Source organism: Zootoca vivipara, chromosome 1, assembly GCF_963506605.1.
Source record: "Zootoca vivipara chromosome 1, rZooViv1.1, whole genome shotgun sequence".
NCBI classification, from domain to species: domain Eukaryota; kingdom Metazoa; phylum Chordata; class Lepidosauria; order Squamata; family Lacertidae; genus Zootoca; species Zootoca vivipara.
Genome location: NC_083276.1, coordinates 324,913 through 346,482, shown reverse-complemented (window position 1 = coordinate 346,482; position 21,570 = coordinate 324,913). Strand labels below are relative to the sequence as shown.

Sequence of the window (21,570 nt, the reverse complement as noted above, 5' to 3'; positions counted from 1 at the left end):
CAACCTAGATGGCCTTACAAGAGGGCGAGACAAATTCCTGGAAGAGGAGAGGGCTATCCAGGGGTGTGAGGCATGTTGCTCTGCTTCTCTGAATGCCAGTTGCTGGAAACCAGAGGAGGGGAGAAAGTGCGCTTGAATCTTCCATGAATGTGCCTCATCCTCTTTTCAAGCCATGTCTGCCTCCTGTGGCAGGGAGTTCTGCAGTTCATCCATGCACTGCATGAAGAACTAGCTGTCTTTCCAGCTATGGCAAGCTGGAAGCTATGGCATTCTATAATTAGCCTTTTAGCTATAGCTGCTTAAAAAAAACAAAACCCAGGTTCTGTTATATGTGGTTTTCTATTGATTCTTAAATGTTTTCTCCTTCCCAGGCTGTTTGCACCTTGTTCTGTCTTTATCATGTTGGCTCCAGCCGGATTTATCGCCTCCCTGCATTTCATTCTTGGAAGCTTCCGTGAAGGCAGGCTGGCGAAGAACAGGCCAAAGCCAAGCATTAGGACATAAGAAAGGGCTGCTGCTGCTGCTGCTCGACGGAGAGGGCTCCTTTTTAAATATTGCTTTTGGTTTCTTATCTATGCCATTCTAAATTGTTATTGATATTGATGTTGTATTTTTAGCTTTAGATTGTATGATTTATGTGGAAATTGTTTTCCATTTGGTTGTGTACCTTTTGATGTGTTTTATTGATTGTTTATGACTTTTGTTATGTTATATAATTATGTATTATATATAATAATTAAATAATTAGGGAAAGATACAGGAAACTGAATGCAGATTTCCAAAAAACAGCAAGGAGAGACAAGAGGGTCTTCTTAAATGAGCAATGCAAAGAAATAGAGGAAAACAATAGAATGGGGAAAACCAGAGATCTGTTCAAGAAAATTGGAGATATGAAAGGAACATTTCGTACAAAGATTACCATAATCAAGGACAAAAGTGGTAAGGACCTAACAGAAGCAGAAGACATCAAGAAGAGGTGGCAGGAATACACAGAGGAGTTATACCAGAAAGATATGGAGGTCTCGTACACCCCAGGTAGTGTGGTTGCTGACCTTGAGCCAGACATCTTGGAGAGTGAAGTCAAATGGGCCTTAGAAAGCACTGCTAATAACAAGGCCAGTGGAAGTGATGATATTCCAGCTGAACTATTTAAAATTTTAAAAGATGATGCTGTTAAGGTGCTACACCCAATATGCCAGCAAGTTTGGAAAACTCAGCAATGGCCAGAGGATTGGAGAAGATCAGTCTACATCCCAATTCCAAAGAAGGGCAGTGCCAAAGAATGCTGCAACTACCGCACAATTGCGCTCATTTCACACGCTAGCAAGGTTATGCTTAAAATTCTACAAGGCAGGCTTAGGCAGTATGTGGACCGAGAACTCCCAGAAGTGCAAGCTGGATTTCGAAAGGGCAGAGGAACCAGAGACCAAATAGCAAACATGCGCTGGATTATGGAGAAAGCTAGAGAGTTCCAGAAAAACGTCTACTTCTGCTTCATTGACTATGCAAAAGCCTTTGACTGTGTCGACCACAGCAAACTATGGCAAGTTCTTAAAGAAATGGGAGTGCCTGATCACCTCATCTGTCTCCTGAGAAATCTCTATGTGGGACAAGAAGCTACAGTTAGAACTGGATATGGAACAACTGATTGGTTCAAAATTGGGAAAGGAGTACGACAAGGTTGTATATTGTCTCCCTGCTTATTTAACTTAAATGCAGAATTCATCATGCGAAAGGCTGGACTAGATGAATCCCAAGACGGAATTAAGATTGCCGGAAGAAATATCAACGACCTCAGATATGCAGATGACACAACCTTGATGGCAGAAAGCGAGGAGGAATTAAAGAACCTTTTAATGAGGGTGAAAGAGGAGAGCGCAAAATATGGTCTGAAGCTCTACATCAAAAAAACCAAGATCATGGCCACTGGTCCCATCACCTCCTGGCAAATAGAAGGGGAAGAAATGGAGGCAGTGAGAGATTTTACTTTCTTGGGCTCCTTGATCACTGCAGATGGTGACAGCAGTCACGAAATTAAAAGACGCCTGCTTCTTGGGAGAAAAGCAATGACAAACCTAGACAGCATCTTAAAAAGCAGAGACATCACCTTGCCGACAAAGGTCCGTATAGTTAAAGCTATGGTTTTCCCAGTAGTTATGTATGGAAGTGAGAGCTGGACCATAAAGAAGGCTGATCGCCGAAGAATTGATGCTTTTGAATTATGGTGCTGGAGGAGACTCTTGAGAGTCCCATGGACTGCAAGAAGATCAAACCTATCCATTCTTAAGGAAATCAGCCCTGAGTGCTCCCTGGAAGGACAGATCGTGAAGCTGAGGCTCCAATACTTTAGCCACCTCATGAGAAGAGAAGAATCCTTGGAAAAGACCCTGATGTTGGGAAAGATTGAGGGCACTAGGAGAAGGGGACGACAGAGGACGAGATGGTTGGACAGTGTTCTCGAAGCTACGAACATGAGTTTGACCAAACTACGGGAGGCAGTGCAAGACAGGAGTGCCTGGCGTGCTCTGGTCCATGGGGTCACAAAGAGTCGGACACGACTAAACAACAACAACAACAACATAATTATGTAAACCTTGTCATGTTGTAAGCCGCCTTGAGCATTGTTTTAACTATGGAAAGACGGAATACAAATAAAATGACGATGGTGATGATGAATAACCCAGTTTGGTCGTGATGCCAAACCATTGCTTAGCAGACTAGGAGCCAGGCAGCTTTGAGTCGGTCCCTGCCTGTCCCCCGTCCCCAAAATGAGTTTGGAAGCATCTGCCTCATGCTTTGAACTAACCATGAAAATGACAAACCACACTTTGCTAGGAAAGTTTAGCACCATACCATCGTTTCTGATTCCAACCCGCCAGCCCCAAGCAGGATGGCCTAGAAGGCAGGAGAGAAAAGGAAGCTCTCGTCCCTGTAGATAAACTTCCGGCATAGCTGCCAAGTTATCCCTTTTTAAAAGGGATTTTCCCTTATGCTGAATAGGCTTCCTCGCGAGAAAAGGGAAAACTTGGCAGCTATGACTTCCGGCACCTGAGGGGGGGGGGTTGGAGAGAGAGCACCACAAAATATATGGCCCATGATGTGCTCAGGGTAAACAGTGACCTAAAGAATGTACGTGTGTTTTGCAAAGTTGATGCATTTTTTTAAATAAAAAAATCTGCCTATTTAGCTCAGAATGCGTGCTTTTAACTGTGAATTTTATTCCTTCTGCTTTTCTATGAACTTAAGAATTGTAGAGTTGGAAGGGTCATCTACTCCAACCCCCAAATGCTTTCAATGTTGCTTTTTTATTTTAATGTATCTTTTGCATTCTTTTAATGCATATTTTATGTTCTTCGCAAACTGCTAGAACTTTTGTTTTCAGGAAAGCTGCACACAGATTTTGTTACAAATAATAATGGCCCACATTCACACACGTCGTTCTTTGTGCTCAGAGTAAGGCAGGGTTTAGTCTAGCGAAACCGGATCAATTACTCCTCAGGAGCAAGTCCTCTTGGGTTAACCCGGGTCAGCGGGCCAAGGATGTCAGCCTAGAGCTTTGAACTTGCAGAGGCGCCCCAGGGGAGAGTGTGCATGAGAGACCAAAGAATGGGAGGCCAAGCAGCAATTGCCTGGTCTGCAAGTGTCAAGGCTGCCTAGTTTAGGGCCAGGGAATGACCGTGGCCCTTGCGGGCTCTCTATGCGGCCCTCAGGATTGTCCCCAGCTTCACCCTCCTCCAGTCCCTTTTGTCTGGAAGGGTGGGGCCTTGCGCTGGGATGGGGCCGGTGGCTACCTCCTAGATGGCCCTTGGGGTCTCCCCCCCCCCCCACACTCCACAATCCTAGGATTCTGTAACCTTCATTGGAAGTTTCCAAACAGAGGTTGGATGGCCCAGCAGCAGACCATATGCCCAGGCTGCCTAGGGCGGGCGTGCTCCCAAGGGGGGGGCGTGGTGCGCAGGGTGCCCTCCCTAGGGGCCCGGAGCAGTGCGCGCCCTGCAGCCAGGGGCAAAGCAAGCCACCCATGGCGGACATTTGGCATGCCGCCCACCTGTGACTCCCAAGCCCCCCCCAAGCTGTCAAAACGAAGGGGGAGGGGGATGCTATCGGCAAAGCGGCGCAGCTCCCCCCTTACCACGATGGCTTGGGGTAGGCTTGGGAGTCACGGGCGGGCGGCGCACCAAATGTCAGTGAGGCTCCCGGAGCGGTCCACCCCACACCCCCCCCCGGGTGGCCACCAGCCTGGGATTCTTTCCCTGTGATTCCTGCATTTCGAAGGGTTTGACCAGGTGACCACCTCAGTCCAGTCCTAGGCATGGACAGCCCTCTCCTCCGCCAATCCTCTTTGAAAGCCATCCAGGTTGGCAGCCATCTCTGCCTCCTGTGGCAGGGAGTTCCAGAGTCCCACACTGTGACAGGCACCACATTCAGCTGCTACACTTTGGAACTCCCTGCCTCTTGAGATCCAGCCATGTTCTCTTGGGGGGTCCCTGCTCAAAACAACCTCATCAGAACTACCTCAACTCAGGTCCCTGAAAAGCTGGTGTGAGTTTTAATCTGTTACTAGCATTTTAACTTCATGCATGTTTTAAAGTGTTGCTGTCAATTTTTCTCGATGGTTTCCTTGTAAACTGCTTTGAGGCTTATTTGTTTTCAACAATCAAGCGACGTGTAAATTTTATGAAACAAACAAACAAACAGACCCCCAAGCCACACAACTTCCAGAAAGGGGACCGGCTATGGCAATTCTGAACATTTTCTCTCCAAAGCAGCATTGGTTTAGGGAAGTTTTTAATGACTGGTGTTTTAATGTACTTTTAATCTTTTATTGGAAGCTGCCCAGAGTGGCTGGGAAAACCCAGCCAGATGGGCGTGGTATAAATATATTATTATTATTATTATTATTATTATTATTATTATTATTATTATTTAGGGCCAGGACCTGAAATTTAAGATTGGGCTTTTTGTCTAAATTATACTGCTCCTATTTTGTTTTCACTGCCTTCTTTTAGGGTAGTCTATACATTATTAATAGAATCACAGCATTGTAGAGCTGGAAGGGACCCCGAGAGGCATTTAGCCCACCCCTGCAATTATTTATTATTTAGTCCTTTCATAAAATGATTGCAGAGCTTGATTGTAAAATGATCTCAAAGTAGTTTATCTCAAAGAGATAAAACACTAAAACCAAGGGGAAAACACAACAGTTTTAGACATGCAAAGGTTAAAGCCATAATAGACTGAAAGGATGCAGCAAATGCAATGAAGGAAACACGGCTAAAGAACAGCTGGCCCATTGGGGTTTTTTTTTCTTAATGTTCTTTTATTATCTGTATTTTAATAGATTCGGTTATTTTATATTGTTTTAATCATATTAGAGTTTAATTCATTTTCAGCTATTGTCTTTGTGACATTTTTAGCTTTCTGTATTCCCTCTGTGCCGTTTAAATTTGCATGTGGGAATGATAATAATAATAATAATAATAATAATAATAATAATAATAATAATAATAATAATAATAATGTTGCAAGCTGCTTTGGATGGACTTGGCCAGAGAGGTGACTTTTAAAAATGCCACTCAGTGAGTAATTTTAGGTAAAAATAGCCTTGAGTTCATATCAGGGGGAATAAGAAATATAATGGAACTAAATAAATATAATAAATAGAAAGAGAGTGGGGGAGGGGAGGCTTTGCAAGCAAGAGGAGCTGACTCTGGAGGGAGAAAATGCAAGAGAGGCTCATTTTCCTTCCCCACCAGATTCACCCTAAGCAAAGAGAGAAGCTCATTGGCGCCCCAAAGTAACCCCAAAGGAAGGACCCAGAAAGCAGGCAAGGCCAAGGAAGAACCCACGGGTGGTGTGGGGTGATGGGAGTACTTGGGGGGGGGGCATTCATCTTTGAATTGGCACAGGCACATTTTGAGTTTCAGTTGTTGTATTTTTTCTTCTGCCCACACAAGTTCTCAAAACAGAGAAGCCAACCGAGCCCACTTGTCATATGCATTAAGTCTATCATGGAACAAACGAAGGAGGAATCTTGACGCAATTGTGAAATCACGCCGAGATCCCTCTTTGCGAGCGAATGCAATTCCTTCCCTGGGATCCGTCAGCGACCTGGGGCTGAAAGCGCACAGCCATACTGTGAGCGGCTTCTAGGATTTGTCCAGGAGAACAAGGGATCGATCGAGCACCGGGGCAACTCCAGAAACAAGATTAAGCCATTTGGAGCCCCAAGAAGGAATTTGCAGAAGCCTCGAGAGATTTCCCGGGGCGAGCGTTGCAGAGGTTTTACGGCTGCTCTGTTTCGGGGTGTTTTAACCACTTTCTATCAGTTTTATTGCATTGCAACAGGCCGTCCTTTCTGCCTGGAAAGCTGACTCATAGCCTCGCACAAATAGAAGGAACAAAAGAGCGAAATTGGCACAAATATAAATGCTGCTGACTCAGCCTGGAGAAATCCCCCTAGAGCCAACAAGACCCACAGAAAGCAAGGCTGGCCAGCCTGTAGCACCGCTGACCCACTTTCTCTGCTGCTAGAGACCCCCGGCTCCTACTCACAGCTACCAAGAGAGAGATGGACAGGCTCTCTGACCAGACACACTTCCATCCCGGCTCCATCCTGCCTCTATAGCAGATGACCTCTGCCCATTGGGAAGCCTGGCCAGGGGGCAGGGGCAGAGACCTCCTCCTTCCCCCTCTCCCCATCGGCCACCTGGACAGGGCACCCCCAGCACCTCTGAACCAAGGAGGGTCATTTCAAGGGCATGGCTTGGTCACACCGGCTGAAGGTATTGAAGGAATATTTTATTTTACACAACGTAGCAACACAGAGTTGATGGGTTTTGTACAGCGTTGGGCCAGAAAGGAAGGCAGGACCAAAGTCACAGGGGGAAAGAGGGCAGAAGACACTTGGCTCGATTTAGAAAGGCTCCCTCTCCCTTTTTTGTCTACTGATCCATCAGAAAAGCAGCCGTCCGTTGGCACGAGGAAAGAGCAACGAGGCCCTTCTACAAACGGCTCTTTCTTCCCCCCTGGCCAAGGCTCTTTCTCTCTCTCCTGGGTCCTTGATCAGCTAGGGGGGGACCTGGGTGCCGATCCTAGCACAGGCGGAGACCCCACTCGACTCTTGTGCTTTCCCCTTAAATCTTTGTTTCCTTGCCAATATTTCCCTCCGGTTGTTAGATTAAACGGAAACCCCAAGAGAGAAAAGGTGGTGAGAAAGGGTGCTCCTCGGTGGTCCACGCCCCGCTCTGCACAGAGAGGCGAGAGGGGCAGGAAAAATCCAGCCTCTGCCCCCACCGGGACACGAGTTCTTGGACAGTGTTTGGAGGGCGGGCGGAACCTCCGTCCTTTTTTAGGACTGGCAAAATAAAAAAAAGAACAGCCACACACCCCCGGCGGCTCACACCGTGCTTTCCAATATCCACTCCGAACTGGAGAAAGTCGCTTGGCCACTATCCGCCTCGGAGGAGTCTGTCTGAAGGAGCATCCCATTCATGGACAGGCTCCGCTTAGACCAAAATCCGCCCGGATTCGGGGAGTTAAGGTAACAGTGGTATTCCATGATCTCTCCGTTTAGGGAGTACCTGCGCCTGGCACGGGACGGGTCGGCGGGCAAGGTGAGGAACTTACTTGGCTTGGCTTGCGCTCTCTTGTGGGTGGGGGCTGCCCCCAGGGAAGAGTCCGCTGGCCGGGCGGCCAGCTGCAGCGCCGTGGAGTTGTTGCGGTTCGTGTTCTGCGACTCGAGGCCGCCGGACGCGGAGGAGCAGGAGGCCCCTTCGCTCGGCACGGCGTCGTGGCTGCCGGACTTTGGCGTGGGCTTGCGCTTCAGCTTTTGGGAAGCGGGGGGCCCCGGAGTCCACGTGGGCGGCAGAGCGGAGGTAGCGCCGGCGCCGGCAGAAGTGGAGCAGGAGTCCTGGCCGGGAAAGGCGTCCGCCGGCCGCGCTGAGCCCTCGCCGCCCACCTTGCAGCACTGCAGGCTCTCCTCGCGCCCCACGGCCTGCTTGGAGCCCGACGGCGGCAGGGCAGCGCCGGCGCCGCCGAAGCCTGGCTGCTGGGCCTGCTGGGCCCCGTTGGTCTGGGAGTAAACGTTGCTGACCTTGGCGGCCTTGGGGTGCCCGCCGTTGTTGCACACCTTGTAGCGGATCATGAGGATGATGATGAAGACCAGCACGGAGGCCACGATGATGCCCCCGATGATGATGATCATGGTGCCCCCCAGGAACTGGGACTGCATGAAGTGGCAGCGCACGTAGTCCTGCTCCGTCGTGAACTGGATGCAGCCCACCACGCGGGTGGCCGTCAGGGAGGTGATGCCGTCGTCGTAGATGGCCAGGACACACAGGTCGTAGACCGTCCCCGCCGCCAGGTTGTTGACCAGGAAGGTCTTGCTCGTGGGAGGGATCATTCTGCGGAGGGACAGAGAGAAGAAACACGTCACTGGGTTGGACTGGGAGGACCAACCTCAGAATCTTAGAGGAGCTATATAGGTGGTCGATATATATATATATATGTGTGTGTTAAAAGGTAAAGGGACCCCTGACCATTAGGTCCAGTCGTGACCGACTCTGGGGTTGCGCGCTCATCTCGCATTATTGGCCGAGAGAGCCGGCGTACAGCTTCCAGGTCATGTGGCCAGCATGACAAAGCCACTTCTGGCAAACCAGAGCAGCACATGGAAACGCTGTTTACCTTCCCGCTGTAGCGGTTCCTATTTATCTACTTGCATTTTGACGTGCTTTCGAACTGCTAGGTTGGCAGGAGCTGGGACCAAGCAACGGGAGCTCACCCCGTCACAGGGATTCGAACCGCCAACCTTCTGATTGGCAAGCCCTAGGCTCAGTGGTTTAACCACAGCGCCACCTGGGTCCATGTGTGTGTTAGGGACCAACTAAGCTTGTTTTTGGTAGAAGCTTTTGCGTGCATGCACACTTCTTCAGATGAAGAATGCACATGGAAGCTTATAACAAGAACAAACTTAGTTGGTCTCTAAGGTGCTACTGGACAATTATTTTTATTTATATATATATTGACTGCGTCAGACCAACACAGCTACCTACCTGAATCTATATAGGTGGTTTTTAACACCAAGTAAACTTGCCAAAATGTTACAGGTAGGTAGCTGTGTGTTGGTCTGCCGTAGTCAAAACAAAATAAAAAAATTCCTTCCAGTAACTAAGTTTGTCATTGGTATGAACTTTTGTGTGCATGCGCACTTCTTCAGATACACTGAAACAGAAGTCACCAGACCCTTATGTATAGTCAGAGGGTGGGGAGGGGTATTACTTAGAAGGGTGGTGGGAATGGGGGATTGGCTGATAGGTGAGGCAAACCTGTGGACAACTGTGTATCTGAAGAAAAAGCTCATACCAGTGACAAACTTAGTCATTGTTACAGGTGTGCGATTTTCCTCCCCCCCAAAAGCTCAACAACTTTGAGTGCCCCCCCTTAAAAACTTGGGGGCAGCTAAACTAAATTTGGAGGCACTAGGCGGATCTTTGCACCCCTGGCGGCGCATATGCTAAAGATGGCCCTGTTGGTGGCCGTTGCTCCCTCCCTCCTGTGGCAGTGAGTTCCGTAAGTTAACTATGCACTGCATGAAGGAGGATCGAATCTCCCCACATTCATTCATTGGATGTCCATGAGGTCTAGTGTTTCCTCAAAACTAAAAAGTCCCGAACACTTCAACCTTTCTTCGTAGAGAACCTGCTCCAGCCCCTCAATCATTTCGGGGGGGGGGGGGCTTTTCTCATCCCTTTCATTTTCATCCTTTTTGACGTGAGGCACCCAGAACTGCATGCAGGACTCCAGATGCAGTTGCGCCATAGATCTGGCCAAAGGCATTATGATGTTGGCAGTTTTGCTTCCCATTTCTTTCCTAATTATTCCTATCGTGGAATTTGCCTTTTCCATGGCTGCTGCACACGGGGTCAGCAATTTCATACCTGTTTGGCTTGATTTTATTTCATTTGCCGACCAAGGAGGAGCATGAGCTGGGAGCCCCCTCAGTGCACGAGCGAATAAGGCCAGTGCAGTGACTCAGGCCTGCAAATACTTTCAATTCCTTTCCCTGGCCAGCCATAACAGGGCCCACGTTTTGCAACCCTGTCTTGTCTAACCGCAATGTCTATGCCAGAAATAGTTCCAGTTGCTGCGTTTGATGCATCCACACACCTGTGCTTTCTTTACTTTCCTTTTGTTTCTCATCTGTCCTTGTTCCACAGCAATCTGTCCTTCTATTTATTTAGTTATTAAAAATATGTATATACCCCTGCATCGTAAAAAATCGTAGCAGAGCAGTTTACAGCAATATAAAACCGAGCAGCCGGTGGCATAGCTGCCAAGTTATCCCTTTTTTAAAGGGATTGTCCCTTATGCTGAATAGGCTTCCTCGCGAGAAAAGGGAAAACTTGGCAGCTATGGCCGGTGGTTGCATGGGGACTCTGCGAATTGTCAGCCGATCCTGCCTGATCCTGCCCTGTTTTGCAGAATTTTGTATAACCTTTGCAGAAACAATTCAACGAACGTTATTTAAGAAGACAAAGGAAAGAAGCCAACGCTTCTCGCTGTGCCAAGGAGAGTCAAACAACGGAGAAGGAAGACTCAGAAGCAGCGCCAGGGGACAGGGCACCCCCAAACTCAAAGCACCAAAGTCAGGAAGAGGGCAGGAGCTGTTGCCCCCCCTGCTCCCTGCATAACATGGGATTTGTTCTCTTTTTGAACGGAAGCCGTTGCACCTCCAGCATACCCACCCACGCTCCTCAGATGAAAATAGGGACATTGCTCACTTCCCTACAACTGACCCTCCTCGACCCCCTCTTTTTTGCCTGTATCCCCCGCCATCACTCCACCAACGGAAAGCCCTGAATCCCGATTTTGTTTTATTGCATTCTTTGGTAGATTTACAAAAAGAAACACACACACACCAATATATCCATTTTAGAGAGGGGCAAGATTAGATGCAGACGCACAATGCATACTTCCCCCCCAAAAAAACAAGATTCCACCCACTCCGCTCTGCTCCCCCTTTCTTGCTGCCCAGGGTGGCTCTGCCCCCTGCCTGCACCCCAGAGCCAGAGGGTCACGTGGGTCTGGGCCTTGCCGGCCGCAGCCTCTCCTCGCCCGCTCTCCAGCCGCTGCCAAAAGATGCTCCTCCTCAGCTGCCACTCAGGACAAACGGTGGTTTGGAGGCTCCGTGATGCTTGTCCCTGGCAAAAGATGAGCCCTCTTTCTGCCTCCCACCTGAAACAGGTTGGGAGGCCTGAAGAGAAGCCTTGTGGGGCAAGGGGGGGTGCATAATAATAATAATAATAATAATAATAATAATAATAATAATAATAATAATTATACAGTGCCCATCTGACTGGGTTTCCTCAGCCACCCTGGGCAGCTCCCAACAAAATATTAAAAATACAATAAGAAGAGTTTGGATTTGATATCCCGCTTTATCACTACCCGAAGGAGTCTCAAAGCGGCTAACATTCTCCTTTCCCTTCCTTCCCCACAACAAACACTCTGTGAGGTGAGTGGGGCTGAGAGACTTCAGAGAAGTGTGACTAGCCCAAGGTCACCCAGCAGCTGCATGTGGAGGAGCGGAGACGCGAACCCGGTTCCCCAGATTACAAGTCTACCTCTCTTCACCACTATACCACACTGGCTCTCATCAAACATTGAAAACTTCTCTTCAGATGTCTTCTAAAAGTCAGAGAGTTGTTTAGTTCCTTGACATCTGAAGGGAGGGCGTTCCACAGAGCGGGCATCACCACCACGAAGGCCCTCTGCCTGGTTCCCTATAACTTCACTTCTCGCAGTGAGGAAACCACCAGAAGACCCTCGGGAGAGGGACCTCGGCGTCCAGGTTGAGAGACGGGGGTGGAGACGCTCCTTCAGGTATACTGGGCCGAGATCATTTAGGGCACCCAGCCGCCTCTTTCTCAGTAGTGCAGAAGCCAGAGGAGAAGGTGGCTTTGTTGCAAATACCCCATGGCAAAAAGACAAGCTCCCCAACACACAGAGGGGTGGGTAAAGGAATCAGACCCCCGTGTCCACTTCTGGTAGGGGAGGGGCCTGCTCCTTGCTCTCAAGTCTTCTTGTTTATTTCCTGCATTTATATCCCAGCTTTTCTCCCCAAGGAGCTCGAGGCGCCTTAGATGGTTCTCACCCCCTCCTTGTTTAATCCCCACAACAGTCCTGCAAGGTCCTCTTTTCACAGATAAGAATGGAGAAGAGACCCAAATTTGGCTTTTCCAGAATGGCATGTGAACTGAAACACACGGCCACCCTTCAGAAACCCGCACTTCTCCAGATTTTGCAATGCGGTTCTCCAAAGTGGCACTTGCAAGGGCAAATGCTCACGTAAAGGCAGGAATGGAGGAAAACAGCAAACAAAGACTCGTCTTAAAGACCAACTAAGTTTTTATTTTGGTATGAGCTTTCATGTGCATGCACACTTCGTCAGATACACTGAAACAGAATCCACCAGACCCTTATGTATATTCAGAGGGTGGGGGTGATGGGAATGGGTGATGGGCTGATAGGAGTGGTAAACCTGTTGATGACTGTTAATGACTGTTAATGACTGCAATTGGTCTTGCGGGGGGGGGGGAAGCAAGGGCTGAGGTGCTAAGGAAAGCTTGATCATGTATAATGAGATAAGAATCCTATGTCTCTGTTCATTCCAGGTGGCTCCATGGTTTTAAGCTTGCTAATGAGTTGCAATTCAGCAACTTCTCTTTCCAGTCTGTTTCTGAATTTTTTCTGCAAGAAAACAGCTGCTTTGAGATCTTGTATAGAATGTCCTGGGAGATTGAAGTGTTCTCCTACTGGTTTCTCTGTCTTGTGGTTCCTGATGTCAGATTTATGTCCATTTATCCTTTGGCGTAGGGTTTGGCCTGTTTGTCCAATATAGAGAGCTGAAGGGCACCGTTGGCATTTGATGGCATACACAATGTTAGAAGACGAGCAATTAAATAGTCCTGAGATGGTATGTTGAATGTTGTTGCACCTTGCTTCCCCCCCCCCCCCGCAAGACCAATTGCAGTCATTAACAGTCGTTAACAGTCATCAACAGGTTTACCACTCCTATCAGCCCATCACCCATTCCCATCACCCCCACCCCCACCCTCTGAATATACATAAGGGTCTGGTGGATTCTGTTTCAGTGTATCTGACGAAGTGTGCATGCACACGAAAGCTCATACCAAAATAAAAACTTAGTTGGTCTTTAAGGTGCTACTGAAGGAATTTTTTTATTTTGTTTCAACTCAGACCAACACGGCTACCTACCTGTAACTAAAGACTCATTATGGAAAGTTGTTTCACAAAAAATGTCTTTATCAAGCAAAATTGCAAACAGGTTTGTCCATTTGGAGGAAATCACACTAAAAGGCTAGTGGGGTAACGGCAACAATAATGGTGGCAAACTGCTGTGAAAATGTGGAACCGTGAGCTTAGGACTACTGTACTGTGGGGTTGTAGCTCAGTGGTTAGAGCATCTCCCTGCCTGAACCCCTGGAAATTGTGTGCCAGTCTCTGCAGGCAATACAGAGCAAGCTGGACCAGCAGGGCCAACTAGGTATCGAGGCCACTTGCTGGCTTCCTAAGGCCGGAGAAAGAAGCAAATCATGTTATTTATGACGCTCCCTTCATCCGAAGGTCTCAGGGAAGACGGCAGCCAGAAAGCAACGTCATAAACCACAGTCATAAAAATAGGGTGGGTTGTAAATATAGGGAAAACGAGAAAACAAAGTGGAGAGGTGAGCCAGCCAGCTGCCCAGGGCCGTCTCTAGGCCCGGGTACGGTGGCGCAGGGCGCCAGGCTACCAGGGGCGCCGCTGCACCCACTGCAAGGTGCGGTGGAGGCCGCCTGAGGCCACCCCAGGTGCGCCGGACGCCTGATGCAGCCATAGACCCACCTCTCAGCTGTTCAGGCCGCTCCCCAGAGGCGTGCGGGCCTGGGGCCGCCTCCGCCGCGCAGGGGCATCACAACGGGGGCAGGCAGCGCCCCCTGGCCCAGGGCCGGCCCTATGGCCAGGCTGGGAAACGGGGCGGGGGGGGCGCCGGAGGGATCCGTTGCGCCAGGGCGCCAGGCATGCTCAAGACGGCCCTGCAGCTGCCCACCGCAAGTTGGCCTCGATTGGCCCGGACTCGGGGGCAAGCAGTCCAAGGGGCCCAGACACAACCTGAGACGTCTCCAAAGACTCAGGACCGCCCTGGCTGAGCATCCTCTCTCGGGACAGGCTCTGTCCTTCTGCCTCCTCTCCTCCTCAGGCTTCTAGTCCAGGCATCCCCAAACTGCGGCCCTCCAGATGTTTTGGCCTACAACTCCCATGATCCCTAACTAAGAGGACCAGTGGTCAGGGATGATGAGAATTGTAGTCCAAAACATCTGGGGGGTCGCAGTTTGGGGATGCCTGTTCTAGTCCCTGGGAGCAGCCCCACAACCACAGACACCCAGCCCTCCCCACAGCCCCCAAGGGGAGTCCCCGGCAAACGCTCTCTCGCCCGATGCAGAAACTGCAAGGAAACTTGCCGGTGTCCTGGGAGAGTCGGGGGGGGGGAGGCTTCTGGGTGGCTTTGATCTGCAGGATCCCGCTCCCTCCCCAAGGACGTGGCTTGGGAAAGTGGGGGAGAAAAAGGGAATAATTTATGACAAATCGGTTTGGAAAGGTGTGACTGCTCCATTAGGAAGCTTCAAAGCAAATCCCCTTAGCAAATCCAACACCTTGTCCACACGCTCTTCCCGTCATTCATCCATGGATATATATAAATAAAAATAATTCATGGATATCCTTTTCCCCTGTCGTTCCCTCCCCCAAACAGAGGGTGTTAGTGTCTCCTGAGTAGGGCTAACTTTCCAATCCTTCCGCTAATCAGATTACCTTGACGGATTAAAGGTCAGCGGGGATGAGCCAAAAATAAAGCACAAATCAAACCTGATGGCTGCAAAAAGGCTTTGCTTTCCTCCTGCCTGGAGCCAGTTGGTGCTTGTAGAGAATCAAAGAGCTGCAGAATTGGAAGGTACCCCCAAGGGTCCTCTAGTCCAGCCCCCTGCAATGCAGGAATCACAGCTCAAGGTTCCCTGACAGGCGGCTGTGTTTGAAAACCTCCAAGGAAAGTGAGTCCGCCACCTCCCAAGGGAATCCATCCTGCCATCAAACAAAATATAAACTAAAATATAAGATAAAAAATAAGATAAAATATAAGATCCAAAATATAATATAAAAACCAAATAAAATAAAACCTACCTAGAGCAACAGTGTTTTGTGTTGTGTAGGCTCCTATGAAGTAAGAAATGAGCTCCGCCTGCTCGCCTGCTCCATAAAATATCACTAGTTTGTGCCTTTCTATATAGAGGGTGCCTACATTCTGCATGTGCAAATGGCTTTAGATACCTATTAGGTCCATCTATTACCATATAGCAGGGGTGGCCAACTCCCAAGAGGCTGGGATCTACTCACAAAGTTAAAAACCGGCAGTGATCTAGCCCCTTTTCGGGGGTTCAGGTCAAAATTGTTGAGCTTTTTCTTAGGGAGGAGGAAAGCCCTGTTTTTTTTAGGTTGGTGAGCTTCTTTGGGGGGAGCCAGTGATCTACAAGTGATCTACCACAGACGTCCAGTGATCTACCTGGTGGACATGTCGGCTATATAGCATATATTCAACACAAAAACCAGCGACAATTTGCTGTTCACAAAAGACAGCTGGACATAACACGGGCCCCATTACCTGCAGGAGCTGAGGGCCTCATCAAACCTAAATCCGGCCCTGGCTCTCACTGTCGGAAAGGTCCTCCTAATGTTTCATCAGAATCTAACCATGGGAGTGTTCCTGATTTCTGTCATTCCTGAATTTACTGACCTCCTCTGCACTTCCTATTTTTCCACTTCCAACGCTCTGCACTGGGATGTTTTGAATGGTTATCGCCAGCCGCTTTGGCGACAGGCTCATTCTGGCAAAGAAACCTATGCACAATTAATTCAAAGCAAATCTAGAAGTTTACCTGACTCCCTCAACCCTCACCTCTCTGTTTTTTGTACATTACATATTTATTCAGACTCAGCCTTTTGCCCTGATGGGACTCAAGGCAACGTACAAATAGCCATTCCCCTCTTTGAGACCACACTTTGGTTCCAACACATTTCAAGGAGGTCTGGAGAACATCTGGTCTGCCAGATGTTGGTGGGGTTTATATATATCTATATATTATTTGACTTTGTTACTCAATTCAGTCCTTTTACATTTTTTGTGTATTGTAGACAGAAGTACTGTTTGTGGGGGACAGGAGGCGGGCAGGTGTGGAGGACTCCCTGGTCCTGAAAGGGGTAACTGTGCCCCTGAAGGACCAGGTGCACAGCCTGGGAGTCATTTTGGACTCACAGCTGTCCATGGAGGCGCAGGTCAATTCTATGTCCAGGGCAGCTGTTTATTAGCTCCATCTGGTACGCAGGCTGAGACCCTACCTGCCTGCAGACTGTCTCACCAGAGTGGTGCATGCTCTAGTTATCTCCCGCTTGGACTACTGCAATGCGCTCTACGTGGAGCTACCTTTGAAGGTGACCCAGAAACTGCAACTAATCCAGAATGCGGCAGATAGACTGGTGACTGGGAGCGGCCACCGAGACCACATAACACCAGTCCCGAGAGATCTACACTGGCTCCCAGTACGTTTCTGAGCACAATTCAAAGTGTTGGTGTTGACCTTTAAAGTCCTAAATGGCCTTGGTCCTGTATACCTGAAGGAGCATCTCCACCTCCACTGCTCACCCCGGACACTGAGATCCAGCGCCGAGGGCCTTCTGGCGGTTCCCTCATTGCGAGAAGTGAAGTTACAGGGAACCAGACAGAGGGCCTTCTCGGTAGCAGCACCCGCCCCATGGAACGCCCTTCCATCAGATGTCAAGGAAATAAGCAGCTATCCTAATTTTAAAGGACATCTGAAGGCAGCCCTGTTTAGGGAAGCTTTTAATATTTAATTCTGTATTGTTTTAATATTCAATTGGGAGCCGCCCAGAGTGGCTGGGGAGACTCAGCCAGATGGGTGGGGTATAAATAATAATAATTATTATTATTATTATTATTATTATTATTATTATTATTATTATGGCATTTTATGCATTCTGACTCACTGCTATTTTTATTGATTACAACCTAGTAATGATTTATTGCAATTGTTGAGGGTGAATTTCTATTTCATTATTGGGTGCTATTATATTCTAAATGCATTATTGGCGATTTCTTTATTTGACATAAGTTGTTTATGTGAAGGGACCCAGGTGGCACTGTGGGTTAAAACACAGAGCCTAGGGCTTGCTGATCAGAAGGTCGGCGGTTTGAATCCCTGCAATGGGGTGAGCTCCTGTTGCTCTGTCCCAGCTCCTGCCCACCTAGCAGTTCAAAAGCACATCAAAGTGCAAGTAGATAAATAGGGACCGCTCCGGCGGGAAGGTAAACGGCATTTCCGTGCGCTGCTCTGGTTCGCCAGAAGCAGTTTTGTCATGCTGGCCACATGACCCGGAAGCTGTCTGCGGACAAACGCTGGCTCCCTAAGCCTATAGAGCGAGATGAGCGCCGCAACCCCAGAGTCGGACATGACTGGACCTGATGGTCAGGGGCCCCTTTACCTTTAATGATTTATTGGATTTCTGTATTTTAGAATTTCTGTTTTGTTGGAAGCCGCCCAGAGTGGCTGGGGGAACCCGGCCAGATGGGCGGGGTATAAATAATAAATTATTATTATTATTATTATTATTATTATTATTATTATTATTATTATTATTGCAATTGTTGAGGGTTAATTTCTATTTCATTATTGGGTGCTATTATATTCTAAATGTATTATTGGCCATTTCTTTATTTGATATAAGTTGTTTATGTGAAGGTCCTATTCTTATCTGCATTGGATCAGATTGCTTTGAGATGTCTGATCTTTGCTGTGTATTAATTTTTCTCCTGCTGCTTGCAAGCATCTCGCGGGCAGAGATACAGAAAAGGCAGCCTGCAAATAAAAAGTGAAATGGACTACATTTCCCATCATCAGACATCTTATTTATGAAGAATATTTCTACTGCTGTGTCATACAAAATATCAAAGTGGTTTACACCAATAAAACCATCCCATAAAAACCGCAACAAAATAAAACAAAATGTCAGACATCAACAAAATATTGTGGAAGGTTGCAGTTTTAATGGCCTGCAGAGACCTAGAGGAATAGAATAAGAAGGTTTTCAGCAGGCTTTTAGAAGTTGGCACAGAAGGTCCCTACTGAGTCTCCAGTGGCAGAGAGTCCCAGAGAACTGGCCTGAGAACACTGAACATTTTTGGCTACTCTTTCACCGCACTTTCCTAGACCCCCCAACTTCCTGAAATGCACCAAGACTTACACCAGCAGCGGAGACTTCCAGGAGGCTGATCCCCAGAGAGAACCTGCTGCAAGACAGACCCAAAAAAGAAAATAGCAGAACATCACATACAGCCCCCAAGCTAAAACAGTACAGCGCATCATCAGAGATCTACAACCTCTCCTAGACAATGACAGCTCTCTTTCTCAAGCTCTGGGAGGAAGACCTTTCATTGCCTACAGACAGCCACCCAATCTTAAACAACTCCTCACCCACAATAATACAGCAAGCAGACTTAACATGGACACTGGTACCAGAGCCTGCAATAAACCCAGATGCCAACTTTGCTGCCACATACACCCGGACAACACCATTACTGGCCCCAACAACGTCAAACATACCATCTCAGGGCTATTTAATTGCTCATCTTCTAACATTGTGTATGCCATCAAATGCCAACAGTGCCCTTCAGCTCTCTACAGTGGTACATCGACTTACGAACGACTCGACAACCGAATTTTTTGACTTACGAATGGGGCAAATGGCCGCACGCTTACGAATTTCTCAACATCTGAACGGAAAACCGTGGCGGTTTTAGATAGGGGGGGGGTTTAGATGGGGTTGCTACGACTTACAAATTTTTCCGTTTCCAATGCATTCCTATGGGAAATCGCATTTCCAATGGCGCTTTTGGACTTACGAATTTTTCGACCTACGAAGGTGCCTTCGGAACGGATTAAATTCGTAAGTCGAGGCACCACTGTATATTGGACAAACAGGCCAAACCCTACTATGCCAAAGGATAAATGGACATAAATCTGACATCAGGAACCACAAGACAGAGAAACCAGTAGGAGAACACTTCAATCTCCCAGGACATTCTATACAAGGTCTCAAAGCAGCTGTCTTATTACAAAAGATTTCAGAAATAGACTTGAAAGAGAAGTTGCTGAATTACAACTTATCACTAAACTGAAAACTATGGAGAGACCTGGTCTTAACAGAGATATTGGATTCCTGTCTCATTACATATGCTAACCATCTGCATACTATTCCTTGCTTTTTCCTGTAGGACTATTTGCAGTCGTTAACAGTTGTCAACAGGTTTACCATACCCATTGAGTCAAGCACCCATCTCCCACTACCCTCCTGAGAAAAACCCCACCCCATCCTCTCACTATATATAAGGGTCTGGTGACTTCTATTTCAGAGTATCTGAAGAAGTGTGCATGCACACAAAAGCTTAGACCCAGAACAAACTTAGTTGGTCTCTAAGGTGCTGCTGGACATTGTTGTGCGGATGCCTGATGATCGTCTTCCAAAGCAACTACTCTATTACGATCTTAAAATGGAAAGCGTAATGCTGGTGGTCAACAAAAGAGGTTTAAAGACTGTCTCAAGGCAAATCTTTTAAAATGTAGTATAAACACTGAAAACTGGGAAACCCTGGCCTGCGAGCGCTCCAGTTGGAGAACAGCCTTCATCAAAGGTGTCCTGGGCTTTGAAGACACTCGAACTCAGGACGCAAGGGAGAAACATGCTAAGGGAAAGGCACACTTGGCAAATCCACACCGTGATCAACTCCCACCTGGAAACCAATGTCCCCATTGTGGAAGGATGTGTGGATCCAGAATTGGCCTCCACGGTCACTTATGGACCTATTGTTAAAACTATGTTTATGGAAGACAATCTTACTCCGATACGAGTGATCGCCACAGAAGAAGAAGAAATTGCTGATTTCTGTCATTTTTTAATCGACTTCCATAAACTGCATTTTGTATATTTGCACTTCCAATGCTCTGCATTTTGACGTTTTCAGGTGGCGTACAGATAAAAAGAAAGACTTCTAAAAGCATGAGGTGGAAAGCAATCCTTGAAAAACAATTAAACGCTGCTAGCGTTAAAACTAAGCACATAGATAACATCGATGGAAGCCATACCAGTAATTGCAATTAAACTGACATGGCACCAGCCTTTTGGGTAAAGGCAGTCTGTTCCCAAAGGCCTGGGGGGAGAAGTCTTGCAAGACCAGGGGCAGACTTTGTAGCTGGGGGGGTGGGTCACTGGGTCCCACATCTCTCCTGGGAGTGATGGAGTGGCTTGGGTGTCTGCAGGCTCCACGCTGCCCAAAACGGCACCATGAGGCTTGTGTCTGCCCGTCACACACTCTCAGCCACTCTACAGCATACCTGCCAAGTTCCTCTCTGAAAAATAAGGGAGCGGACCGAAATTAGCATACCAGAAGTAGCGCGGCTGCCATTTTGGAACTGGGCGGAGCATGCTCAGAAGCCACTTTTGATGCTGCTCTGCCCAGTTCCAAAATGGCTGCAGCACAGTTCCAAAATGGCCGCCGCGCCAGAATAAACCGGGGTAAAACAAAAAAAAATCCATTTTTTCGGCTGGGGACAGCTGGAAAAACGGGGGTTTCCCGGAGAAAATGGGAGACTTGGCAGCTATGCTCTAGGGGGAGGCAGGGGACAGACTCCCTGCCCTTGCTCACCCCACCCCGGGCACAGGGCCCCCGAGTGGCTAGCTATGCTGCTGGATTTGGTAATCTTTTGTAATATGGCTCCCTGTGTGAGGCCAAAATTTGCCCCCCTCCACCAATAGATCATCTCAGTTACGGATCTTCTCGATTTTGTGCTCCCTTGGCTCAGTGCCCTGTGCAGGGAAGCCACCCGCTGTCAGGTGTCAAGGAATCTGATCCCCCACAGCAGGCTGTCAGGAATAGATAAGGCAAGGAAGCTCTTACCAATGTCTTTTATTCAATATTCACAGAGGGAGGCTTAGAAATGATGGCATTGCTCTGAATAATCTCCATCCCCCTTCTCTCCTCAATCGCCAACAGCACCACCCATTTTACAGTTGCCGCTTTAGGCCATTTGCTTAGGAGCCTTTGATCTTCCGGGAGAAGGGGGTCTGGAATGCTATCTAGTGATAATGTGTCATCCAGCTGCTCCGGCTCTGCTCCCCTCCCTTCCTCTGCTGTTATTTCCTAACTCAGCTCTTCATCTACCTCTGAGCCATGTCCTTCCTCAAACCACTGCTCTAAATCTATACTGTCTTCCTCTTCTCTGGAAGATTCAGGAGGGGGAGGCCATCTCCACCATCCCTCCTTTGTCCAGCCCCACACTGTCCTGAATTCGGCGCTGGCAAGACCTGAATGAAGAGGGTTTCTCCCTATCTCCTGCTGAGTCCACCTAACCCCCCAAGAGCCGAGAAGAGGTGAAAGGGAAAGG

General features: G+C 48.2%; 1 protein-coding gene across 1 annotated transcript in view; it reads right to left on the bottom strand.

Moving 5' to 3' along the window:
• Positions 1-6,543: 6,543 nt before the first annotated feature.
• Positions 6,544-21,570, bottom strand: part of LRFN5 (leucine rich repeat and fibronectin type III domain containing 5) — a 68,656-nt gene continuing 53,629 nt past the window's right edge. Inside the window, exon 3 of the mRNA XM_035128624.2 lies at positions 6,544-8,405. Within this exon, the coding sequence (XP_034984515.1) occupies positions 7,400-8,405 (1,006 nt within the window). The 3' untranslated portion in view covers positions 6,544-7,399. The remainder of the gene's footprint in view (positions 8,406-21,570) is intronic.